Here is a 13021-nt window from a genome sequence, read left to right as displayed (position 1 = left end):
TGGGCTTATTAGTGCGAGCAGTAGCGACACATACAGGTCACAAGCTTAGTGTTCCATTAGGTCACTGACAACTTCCTGGGTGAAACATTTCTGTACATCTCACAGTTTTTTGACCTGATCAACTGTAGATATTTCAGTAATACAGACGCAGTAATGAGCGCAACAGAGAAGTCTTTACAACAGGTATACAGCGCTTTAGTGGTGCCTCTCCCTTACCTTGTGCAGCCTGGAACAGGTCTCTGCTTGTCGGCACCTAGAAGCAGCGACTGGAATCAGATCTTTCACATCCTGTACATTCAGCTCCCTGCAGACATCCTGTAGAAACACACAAGTGGCGGAGACACTGTACACTGTGCGGGGGCCTGTATTTATATGTGGGGCCAGCTATCACGGCACGGACAGGGTGTACATTGCAGGGAGTACCTGTAGGTGCTGCTGGCACTCACTAGCGGGCAGACCATTGACACCTCTGATATCTGTACTAGCTGGTTGCACAGGAGCCTCTTCCGTTCTCTCTCGTGTTACCCCACGGACCCTATTCCACAAACGGGGAATCAGATAATAGCAGACCCATGGTATTCTTCATATATAATCAATGCAAACTACTCTGAACGAGGTTATAACAGTACAACCGTTCCACTGAAGCAGGGGCGTTTCTACAGAGGAGGGGGCCCGTGTGCACCTCCGGGTGGGGCCCCTCCTCTGAACGGTGCTGTAGACTCCAGAATTGAGTCTGCTGCTCAGGTCTCTGGAAACCTGATGCCTGCCATCATCCGGAGACCAATTTGGCTACAAAATGCCATACTCAAGGGAGGCCCGTTTCATTCCAAAGTATTACTTTTATGTAAACAGTTCACCCCCCCATAAAATGGTCCCCCCAAACCCTGAAGTTCCCAATGGGGAAGAACTAAGCGGATTCTCACCGGATATTGTTCTGAAGGAGAATCTTCTCCATTTTCCTCATCTGCTGCTTGTACAGTTTGAACTCTCGGGCAGTCGGCCTATCGCAGAGGAAAGAGAAGAAAGGCGTCTCATGGCCTAACGTCCGGAATATTGGGCCTAATTCAGATCTGATCGCAGCAGCAAATTTGTTAGCAGTTGGGCAAAACCATGGGGGTCATTCCGAGTTGTTCGCTCGCAAGCGGATTTTAGCAGATTTGCTCATGCTAAGCCGCCGCCTACTGGGAGTGAATCTTAGCATCTTAAAATTGCGAACGATGTATTCGCAATATTGCGATTACACACCTCGTAGCAGTTTCTGAGTAGCTTCAGACTTACTCGGCATCTGCGATCATTTCAGTGCTTGTCGTTCCTGGTTTGACGTCACAAACACACCCAGCGTTCGCCCAGACACTCCTCCGTTTCTCCGGCCACTCCTGCGTTTTTTCCGGAAACGGTAGCGTTTTTTCCCACACGCCCATAAAACGGCCTGTTTCCGCCCAGTAACACCCATTTCCTGTCAATCACATTACGATCGCCAGAACGATGAAAAAGCCGTGAGTAAAAATCCTAACTGCATAGCAAATTTACTTGGCGCAGTCGCAGTGCGGACATTGCGCATGCGCATTAAGCAGAAAATCGCTGCGATGCGAAGATTTTTACCGAGCGAACAACTCGGAATGACCCCCCATGTGCAGTGCAGGGGGGGGGGGGGGGGGGGAGGGGGGGGGGATGTAACATGTGCAGAGAGAGTTAGATTTGGGTGGGGTGTGTTCAAACTGAAATCTAAATTGCAGTGTAAAAATAAAGCAGCCAGTATTTACCCTGCACAGAAACAAAATAACCCACCCAAACCTAACTCTCTCTGCACATGTTACATCTGCCCCACCTGCAGTGCACATGGTTTTGCCCAACTGCTAACAAATCTGCTGCTGCGATCAACTCTGAATTACCCCCATTATCTTCTACCTCGGCCTTGTATTACATTTGCTATAATAGATCTACATGACACTCCGACCAGCTCCCCACGTCCTAAGTCACAACGGCGTTTCATATAGCTGGGTCTACACTAGTAATAAGTCCTCTTACTACAGGCACAATTAGGCCAGGAAGAGAGAGGAGGACAGTAAGCCATGATGGAGACCCCATTGCAGAGGAACGACGGAGCCGGACGTCACACGGGCAGCGTCCTACCTGCTCTCCATCTCCTCTCGCAGCTGAGCGTTGTCTCTCACCAGATCCTCATTCCTTTTTCTTGCTTCTTTAATTTGATCCTGATAAGACTTTAGAGAGGAGAACATTTCAGATTAGCGGAGTGATGCAAATTCTTCTGAACACAATGACATTCATGGAATTAAAGTTTTTGCAATACTTAGAAATTAAAATCTAGAAGCATTGTATATAGCATTCAGCAAAGAGCCAGAAAGCCCATTGCACAGGGCAGTGATGTCACCTTGATTAGAGCTTTATAGTTTGTAGTAGCGTCCAAGTCCAACGATGCTTCAGAGTATATTCTCTCCCGCACTGGGTAATCCACCGACTCATATTTCCTGTAAGTGATAACAAGACAGATGAGGTATAATCTATAGGAGTGAAGAAGAGGAGATCTGTGAGGTCACACCCATTTAAATTAGACCACGACCCCTTCTGGGCGGCCGTGGCTGCGGCGGGGTGAGTAGGGGGTGTAGTAATGCAGAGTGCGCACCGGGTGTTACCACACCTGGTAACATCTTCAGAAGTATGAACCCTTGATATTTTGTTTTTCTTTGTAACTGATGCAACGATTTCACACAATTATCATGTAATGCCTGGATCTACCTGTAGGTGTTACCGGTTTGGGTGGGATAGATAATCAGAAATACCCATTTACAGCCAACAGAACTGTAGAGGAGGAGACATAGGACTCTATTCAGTAAGGATTCCAGTTTCTGCTAAGTAGCAGTTACTGCGATCAAAACGTTGCCACCAAGAAAGTGAGTGGGCTGATTGCAAAACAATACGCAATCACCAGAACATTGAAGATTTTTCCCATCTGCGCCAGGCAAAGTCATCCACAATTCTTGCGACACAAGAGGCTGGAAGTAGTTATCTCTTATGTCAGAGGCACTCTGGGCACGCCTGTGTTTTTTCAGACATACGCAATTTCTGTAGCTATTTTTGCTCACGCGTCCGCAATGCGAACGCCACACATGCGCAGTTGTTCCATAATCAGCCGGATTGCAAATAGCAAATTTTTGCAATCCTTACTGAATAAGGTCCATAGATGTGAATCGGAGGAAACCACAAGAGGCGTGGGCAGTGAGAGAGGGCAATGTCAAAAGGTCCCAGAAAATCAAGGTAGGCACCAAGGGGGTAATTCAGATCTGAGCGCAGCAGCAAATTTGTTAGCAGTTGGCCAAAACCAATTTGCACTGCAGGTGGGGGCGGGTGTAACATGTGCAGAGAGTTAGATTTGGGTGGGTTATATTGTTTCTGTGCAGGGTAAATACTGGCTGCTTTTTTTTTTTTTACACTGCAATTTAGATTTCAGTTTGAACACACCCCACCTAAATAACTCTCTCTGCACATGTTACATCTGCCCCACCTGCACTGCACATGGTTTTGCCCAACTGCTAACAAATTTGCTACTGCAATCAACTCAGAATTAACCCCCAAAGTGTATAGAGTACATTAAATCTGTTCTGACCCTACCAGTTAGGGCAGTGTTTTTCAACCACTGTGGCGTGGCACACTAGTGTGCCCTGAGCAGTCTCCAGGTGTGCCGCCATGGAAGCAGAGCCAGGCCCGTCAGTGTGCTGCCGCTACTGAGGCCCTGGAACGATCAATACTGGTGGGTTTAGTGGTTGCAGAGCCAGTTCTAATTTTGGGCCCGGGCAGTGTTGGGCTCTTCTGGATTTCTCAGATGTGGCTCAAGCGTTACCTATGGAGAAGCTGCGACATGACATCCTAGGACACGCAACTGCACCATGCATCACCATTATATATGAGTGTGCCTTGGCAATATTTAGATCTTGTTCAGAGTGCCGCAAGTTATAAACAGTTGAAAATCTCTGGGTTAGTGCGTCATGTGGCACATACCGAGGCAAAAATAAGATTTTACTTACCGATAAATCTATTTCTCGTAGTCCGTAGTGGATGCTGGGGACTCCGTCAGGACCATGGGGAATAGCGGCTCCGCAGGAGACAGGGCACAAAAAGTAAGCTTTTAGGATCACATGGTGTGTACTGGCTCCTCCCCCTATGACCCTCCTCCAAGCCTCAGTTCGGTACTGTGCCCGGACGAGCGTACACAATAAGGAAGGATCTTGAATCCCGGGTAAGACTCATACCAGCCACACCAATCACACCGTACAACCTGTGATTTGAACCCAGTTAACAGTATGATAACAACGAAGGAGCCTCTGAAAAGATGGCCCACAACAATAACAACCCGATTTTTGTAACAATAATTATGTACAAGTAATGCAGACAATCCGCACTTGGGATGGGCGCCCAGCATCCACTACGGACTACGAGAAATAGATTTATCGGTAAGTAAAATCTTATTTTCTCTAACGTCCTAGTGGATGCTGGGGACTCCGTCAGGACCATGGGGATTATACCAAAGCTCCCAAACGGGCGGGAGAGTGCGGATGACTCTGCAGCACCGAATGAGAGAAACTCCAGGTCCTCCTCAGCCAGGGTATCAAATTTGTAGAATTTTACAAAACGTGTTCCCCCCTGACCACGTAGCTGCTCGGCAAAGTTGTAAAGCCGAGACCCCTCGGGCAGCCGCCCAAGATGAGCCCACCTTCCTTGTGGAATGGGCATTTACAGATTTTGGCTGTGGCAGGCCTGCCACAGAATGTGCAAGCTGAATTGTACTACAAATCCAACGAGCAATAGTCTGCTTAGAAGCAGGAGCACCCAGCTTTTTTTGGGTGCATACAATATAAACAGCAAGTCAGACTTTCTGACTCCAGCCGTCCTGGAATTATATATATATATATATATATATTTTCAGGGCCCTGACAACGTCTAGCAACTTGGAGTCCTCCAAGTCCCTAGTAGCCGCAGGCACCACAATAGGTTGTTTCAGGTGAAACGCTGACACCACCTTAGGAAGAAACTGGGGACAAGTCCGCAGTTCTGCCCTGTCCGAATGGAAAATTAAATATGGGCTTTTGTAAGACAAAGCCGCCAATTCTGACAATCGCCTGGCCGAGGCCAGGGCCAACAGCATGGTCACTTTCCATGTGAGATATTTCAAATCCACAGATTTGAGCGGTTCAAACCAATATGATTTGAGGAATCCCAACACTACGTTGAGATCCCACGGTGCCACTGGAGGCACAAAAGGGGCTGTATATGCAATACTCCCTTGACAAACGTCTGGACTTCAGGAACCGAAGCCAATTCTTTCTGGAAGAAATCTACAGGGCCGAAACTTGAACCTTAATGGACCCCAATTTGAGGCTCATAGACACTCCTGTTTGCAGGAAGTGCAGAAATCGACCGAGTTGAAATTTCTTCGTGGGGCCTTCCTGGCCTCACCCACGCAACATATTTTCACCACATGTGGTGATAACGTTGTGCGGTCACCTCCTTCCTGGCTTTGACCAGGGTAGGTATGACCTCTTCCGAAATGCCTTTTCCCTTAGGATCCGGCGTTCAACCGCCATGCCGTCAAACGCAGCCGCGGTAAGTCTTGGAACAGACATGGTACTTGCTGAAGCAAGTCCCTTCTTAGCTCCCGAGGCCATTAGTCCTCTGTGAGCATCTCTTGAAGTTCCGGGTACCAAGTCCCTCTTGGCCAATCCGGAGCCACGAGTATAGTTCTTACTCCTCTACGTCTTATAATTCTCAATACCTTGGTTATGAGAAGCAGAGGAGGGAACACATACACCGACTGTTACACCCACGGTGTTACCAGGACGTCCACAGCTATCGCCTGAAGGTCTCGTGACCTGGCGCAATACCTGTCCCGTTTTTTGTTCGGGCGGGACGCCATCATGTCCACCTTTGGTCTTTCCCAACGGTTCACAATCATGCGGAAAACTTCCCGATGAAGTTCCCACTCTCCCGGGTGGAGGTCGTGCCTGCTGAGGAAGTCTGCTTCCCAGTCGTCCACTCCCGGAATGAACACTGCTGACAGTGCTATCACATGATTTTCCGCCTAGCGAAAAATCCTTGCAGTTTTGCCACTGCCCTCCTGCTTCTTGTGCCGCCCTTTCTGTTTACGTGGGCGACTGCCGTGATGTTATCCCACTGGATCAATACCGGCTGACCTTGAAGCAGAGGTCTTGCTAAGCTTAGAGCAATATAAATTTGCTCTTAGCTCCAGTATATTTATGTGGAGAGAATTCTCCAGACTTGATCACACTCCCTGGAAATTTTTTCCCTGTGTGACTGCTCCTCAGCCTCTCAGGCTGGCCTCCGTGGTCACCAGCATCCAATCCTGAATGCCGAATCTGCGGCCCTCTAGAAGATGAGCACTCTGTAATCACCACAGGAGAGACACCCTTGTCCTTGGATATAGGGTTATCCGCTGATGCATCTGAAGATGCGATCCGGACCATTTGTCCAGCAGATCCCACTGAAGAGTTCTTGCGTGAAATCTGCCGAATGGAATCGCTTCGTAATAAGCCACCATTTTTACCAGGACTCTTGTGCAATGATGCACTGACACTTTTCCTGGTTTTAGGAGGATCCCGATTAGCTCGGATAACTCCCTGGCTTTCTCCTCTGGGAGAAACACCTTTTTCTGGACTGTGTCCAGAATCATCCCTAGGACCAGCAGACGTGTCGTCGGAACAACTGCGGTTTTGGAATATTTAGAATCCACCCGTGCTGTCGTAGAACTACTTGAGATAGTGCTACTCCGACCTCCAACTGTTCTCTGGACCTTGTTCTTATCAGGAGGTCGTCCATTTTCTTTGAAGACGAATCCTCATTTCGGTCATTACCTTGGTAAGGACCCGGGGTGCCTTGGACAATCCAACGGCATCGACTGAAACTGATAGTGACAGTTCTGTACCACGAACCTGAGGTACCCTTGGTGAGAAATGCAAATTTTGGGACATGGAGGTAAGCATCCCTGATGTCCCGGGACACCATATAGTCCCCTTCTTCCCGGTTCGCTATCACTGCTCTGAGTGACTGCATCTGGATTTGAACCTTTGTAAGTGTTCAAATATTTCAGATTTAGAAGAGGTCTCACCTAGCCTTCTGGCTTCAGTACCACCATATAGTGTGGAATAATACCCCTTTCCTTGTTGTAGGAGGGGTAATTTTATTATCACCTGCTGGGAATACAGCTTGTGAATTGTTTTCAATACTGCCTCCCTGTCGGAGGGAGACATTGGTACAGCAGACTACAGGAACATGCGAGGGGGAAACGTCTCGACATTCCAATCTGTACCCCTTGGATACTACTTGTAGGATCCAGGGGTCCTGTACGGTCCCAGCATCATGCTGAGAACTTGGTAGAAGCGGCGGAGGGCTTCTGTTCCTGGGAATGGGCTGCCTGCTGCAGTCTTCTTCCCTTTCCTCTATCCCTGGGCAGATATGACTCTTATAGGGACGAAAGGACTGAGGCTGAAAAGACGGTGTCTTTTTCTGCAGAGATGTGACTTAGGGTAAAAAACGGTGGATTTTCCAGCAGTTGCCGTGGCCACCAGGTCCCATGGACCGACCCCAAATAATTCCTCCCCTTTATACGGCAATACATCTTTGTGCCGTTTGGAATCTGCATCACCTGACCACTGTCGTGTCCATAAACATCTTCTTGCAGATATGGACATCGCATTTACTCTTGATGCCAGAGTGCAAATATCCCTCTGCGCATCTCGCATATATAGAAATGCATCCTTTAAATGCTCTATAGTCAATAAAATACTGTCCCTGTCAAGGGTATCAATATTTTTAGTCAGGGAATCCGACCAAGCCACCTCAGCTCTGCACATCCAGGCTGAGGCGATCGCTGGTCGCAGTATAACACCAGCATGTGTGTGTATACTTTTTAGGATATTTTCCAGCCTCCTATCAGCTGGCTCCTTAAGTACGGCCCTATCTGTAGATGGTACCGCCACTTGTTCTGATAAGCATGTGAGCGCCTTATCCACCCTAAGGGGTGTTTCCCAACGCGCCCTAACTTCTGGCGGGAAAGGGTATACCGCCAATAATTTTCTATCGGGGGAAACCCACGCATCATCACACACTTCATTTAATTTATCTGATTCAGGAAAAACTACAGGTAGTTTTTTCACATCCCACATAATACCCTTTTTTGTGGTACTTGTATTATCAGAAATATGTAACACCTCCTTCATTGCCCTTAACGTGTGGCCCTAAAGGAAAATACGTTTGTTTCTTCACCGTCGACACTGAAATCAGTGTCCGTGTCTGGGTCTGTGTCGACCGACTGAGGTAAATGGGCGTTTTACAGCCCCTGACGGTGTTTGAGACGCCTGGACAGGTACTAATTTGTTCGCCGGCCGTCTCATGTCGTCAACCGGCTTGCAGCGTGTTGACATTATCACGTAATTCCATAAATAAGCCATCCATTCCGGTGTCGACTCCCTAGAGAGTGACATCACCATTACAGGCAATTTGCTCCGCCTCCTCACCAACATTTTCCTCATACATGTCGACACACACGTACCGACATACAGCACACACATAGGGAATGCTCTGATAGAGGACAGGACCCACTAGCCCTTTGGGGAGACAGAGGGAGAGTTTGTCAGCACACACCAAAACGCTATAATTATACAGGGACAACCTTTATATAAGTGTTCCTCCCTTATAGCATTTTAATATATATTCATATCGCCAAATCAGTGCCCCCCCTCTCTGTTTTAACCCTGTTTCTGTAGTGCAGTGCAGGGGAGAGCATGGGAGCCTTCCCACCAGCATTTCTGTGAGGGAAAATGGCGCTGTGTGCTGAGGAGAATAGGCCCCGCCCCCTTTTCGGCGGGCTTCTTCTCCGGAGTCTGTGATATCTGGCAGGGGTTAAATACATCCATATAGCCTCAAGGGCTGTATGTGATGTATTTTTCGCCATACAGGTATCATACATTGCTGCCCAGGGCGCCCCCCCCCGCGCCCTGCACCCTCCGTGACCGCTGTGTGAAGTGTGCTGACAACAATGGCGCACAGCTGCAGTGCTGTGCGCTACCTGATGAAGACTGAAAGTCTTCTGCCGCCTGGTTCCGGACCTCTTCAATCTTCAGCATCTGCAAGGGGGGTCGGCGGCGCGGCTCCGGGACGAACCCCAGGGCGAGACCTGTGTTCCGACTCCCTCTGGAGCTAATGGTGTCCAGTAGCCTAAGAAGCCAATCCATCCTGCACGCAGGTGAGTTCACTTCTCTCCCCTAAGTCCCACGATGCAGTGAGCCTGTTGCCAGCAGGACTCACTGAAAATAAAGAACCTAAAAACTTTTTCTAAGCAACTCTTTAAGAGAGCCACCTAGATTGCACCCTGCTCGGACGGGCACAAAAACCTAACTGCGGCTTGGAGGAGGGTCATAGGGGGAGGAGCCAGTACACACCATGTGATCCTAAAAGCTTACTTTTTGTGCCCTGTCTCCTGCGGAGCCGCTATTCCCCATGGTCCTGACGGAGTCCCCAGCATCCACTAGGACGTTAGAGAAATACTGAGTGGTAAACAGTTTATTGAAAGCCAGTTCTCCCAGACAGAACCCACAGCTGAAGAAACACCAAAAGCAGAGTGCGATTTACTAAAAGGTGAGTGAACTGTGGGAACAAAACAGAGTAATAGTAACTAGGTCCTGGCCATAAACATCAAACATAGCGACAGAGTCCACTTCATGGACGGAAGGGTCCTATGATCACACACGCAAGAACCCAAAGCACATAAGTGAATATATCAGGAATACTTCATAACATGTTAAGAGGAAGCAGTGTGTGAGCAGTAACACTACATATATGTAAAACAGACAATCCCTGTGTCCCCTCACTCTCGGGACACATGTAATACAGACAGTCCCAGTGTCCCCTCACTCTCAGGACACGTGTAATACAGACAGTCCCGGTGTACCCTCACTCTCAGGACACATGTAATACAGACAGTCCCAGTGTCCCCTCACTCTCAGGACACATGTAATACAGACTGTCCCGGTGTCCCCTCACTCTCAGGACACATGTAATACAGACAGTCCCGGTGTCTCCTCACTCTCAGGACACATGTAATACAGACAGTCCCGGTGTCCTCTCACTTTCAGGACACATGTAATACAGACAGTCCCTGTGTCCCCTCACTCTCAGGACACATGTAATACAGACAGTCCCGGTGTCCCCTCACTCTCAGAACACATGTAATACAGACAGTCCCGGTGTCTCCTCACTCTCAGGACACATGTAATACAGACAGTCCCGATGTCCCCCCACTCTCAGGACACATGTAATACAGACAGTCCCGGTGTCCCCTCACTCTCAGTACACATGTAATACAGACAGTCCCGGTGTCCCCTCACTCTCAGGACACATGTAATACAGACAGTCCCGATGTCCCCTCACTCTTAGGACACATGTAATACAGACAGTCCCGGTATCCCCTCACTCACAGTATACATGTAATACAGACAGTCCCGGTGTCCCCTCACTCTCAGGACACATGTAATACAGACAGTCCCAGTGTCCCCTCACTCTCAGGACACATGTAATACAGACAGTCCCGGTGTCCCCTCACTCTCAGGACACATGTAATACAGACAGTCCCGGTGTCCCCTCACTCTCAGGACACATGTAATACAGACAGTCCCGGTGTCCCCTCACTCTCAGGACACATGTAATACAGACAGTCCCGGTGTCCCCTCACTCTCAGGACACATGTAATACAGACAGTCCCGGTGTCCTATCACTCTCAGGACACATGTAATACAGACAGTCCCGGTGTCCCCTCACTCTCAGGACACATGTAATACAGACAGTCCCGGTGTCCCCTCACTCTCAGGACACATGTAATACAGACAGTCCCGGTGTCCCCTCACTCTCAGGACACATGTAATACAGACAGTCCCGATGTCCCCTCACTCTCAGGACACATGTAATACAGACAGTCCCGATGTCCCCTCACTCTCAGGACACATGTAATACAGACAGTCCCGATGTCCCCTCACTCTCAGGACACACGTAATACAGACAGTCCCAAAGATTCTCTGGTGCCATACGAAGGCACATATTAGTGAGCATCCAATATACTTCATATATGGCAGACATAGTCATCATGTCTAGGACAGGACCACAGACCTGTAGGTGCACAGAACAATATTGCAGAAACAGGGAGCACTATGTATGTAGTGGAGTACCTGTATGAATGACAGGAGCGCGTAAGAGATGGAATATTATACTGACATGTCTATATGCACCCTGTAGATTTGGGTCGGGATGAGTTGCAATTCTTTTATTGTACTGGTGCCACCTATAGGTGAACCTATGCACTGCACTGACAGGTATGGTAGAGGAACATCTATTTACATAACACAAACATGTTACCTCAGGCTAGTTAGTAACAGGCAACATTATCACTAAAACCTCAAACAATGTAACCGCAACCAGAACATAACTGATCTCTAAAACCAGCCGCCCACCGGACAATACTGCCACTCAGTGCCGCACCGGGGCAAGCGGCTAAACCAATGACCCTTCTGCGAGCATCCATCATGCATGCCGAATGATGATCTGCCCAGCTTTGGGGTCATACTTGTACTCTCCCAGTAGATGACCCTACAGCATATACGCACCGAAGCTCATTCTGCAGCAGCCTCATTTGTCTCTCATATCCGTCAATTACATCCAGAATCCTGCAAGATGAAAGCAACAGGTCAGGTGATCTGCATAATGAAGGGTTCCTGGCAGCTGGTGATGAGTCCAGATATTCCAGGCAGCCAGATGCCCTACTGCTATGCCACATAGTGTTCCTGGCAGCCAGAGGCCCTACTGCTATGCCACATAGTGTTCCCGGCAGCCAGAGGCCCTACTGCTATGCCACAGTGTTCCTGGCAGCCAGAGGCCCTACTGCTATGCCACAGTGTTCCTGGCAGCCAGAGGCCCTACTGCTATGCCACATAATGTTCCTGGCAGCCAGAGGCCCTACTGCTATGCCACATAGTGTTCCCGGCAGCCAGAGGCCCTACTGCTATGCCACAGTGTTCCTGGCAGCCAGAGGCCCTACTGCTATGCCACAGTGTTCCTGGCAGCCAGAGGCCCTACTGCTATGCCACATAGTGTTCCCGGCAGCCAGAGGCCCTACTGCTATGCCACATAGTGTTCCCGATAGCCAGAGGCCCTACTGCTATGCCACATAGTGTTCCCGGCAGCCAGAGGCCCTACTGCTATGCCACATAGTGTTCCTGGCAGCCAGAGGCCCTACTGCTATGCCACATAGTGTTCCCGGCAGAGGCCCTACTGCTATGCCACATAGTGTTCCCAGCAGCCAGAGGCCCTACTGCTATGCCACATAGTGTTCCTGGCAGCCAGAGGCCCTACTGCTATGCCACATAGTGTTCCCGGCAGCCAGAGGCCCTACTGCTATGCCACAGTGTTCCCGGCAGCCAGAGGCACTACTGCTATGCCACATAGTGTTCCCGGCAGCCAGATGCCCTACTGCTATGCCACATAATGTTCCCGGCAGCGAGGCCCTATTGCTATGCCACATAGTGTTCCTGGAAGCCAGAGGTCCTACTGCTATGCCACATAGTGTTCCTGGCAGCCAGAGGTCCTACTGCTATGCCACATAATGTTCCCAGCAGCGAGGCCCTACTGCTATGCCACATAGTGTTCCCGATAGCCAGAGGCCCTACTGCTATGCCACATAGTGTTCCCGGCAGCCAGAGGCCCTACTGCTATGCCACATAGTGTTCCTGGCAGCCAGAGGCCCTACTGCTATGCCACATAGTGTTCCCGGCAGCCAGAGGCCCTACTGCTATGCCACAGTGTTCCCGGCAGCCAGAGGCACTACTGCTATGCCACATAGTGTTCCCGGCAGCCAGATGCCCTACTGCTATGCCACATAATGTTCCCGGCAGCGAGGCCCTATTGCTATGCCACAGTGTTCCTGGAAGCCAGAGGTCCTACTGCT

General features: G+C 49.5%; 1 protein-coding gene across 2 annotated transcripts in view; it reads right to left on the bottom strand.

The window, feature by feature from the left end:
- The window catches only part of CEP70 (centrosomal protein 70), a 109062-nt gene that overhangs the window by 40544 nt on the left and 55497 nt on the right, over window positions 1-13021 (bottom strand). For both annotated transcript variants that reach the window (XM_063932811.1, XM_063932812.1), the window contains exons 7-12: window positions 11685-11744; window positions 2393-2489; window positions 2134-2222; window positions 924-1001; window positions 424-535; window positions 217-315 (exon numbers count right to left, since the gene is read on the bottom strand). In XM_063932811.1, coding sequence (XP_063788881.1) covers window positions 217-315; window positions 424-535; window positions 924-1001; window positions 2134-2222; window positions 2393-2489; window positions 11685-11744 — 535 coding nt within the window. The remainder of the gene's footprint in view (window positions 1-216; window positions 316-423; window positions 536-923; window positions 1002-2133; window positions 2223-2392; window positions 2490-11684; window positions 11745-13021) is intronic.

The sequence above is a fragment of the Pseudophryne corroboree genome, chromosome 7 (assembly GCF_028390025.1).
Source record: "Pseudophryne corroboree isolate aPseCor3 chromosome 7, aPseCor3.hap2, whole genome shotgun sequence".
Lineage (NCBI taxonomy): Eukaryota > Metazoa > Chordata > Amphibia > Anura > Myobatrachidae > Pseudophryne > Pseudophryne corroboree.
Note: the sequence above shows the minus strand (reverse complement) of the source record. Positions and strands in the feature narration are given on the sequence as shown.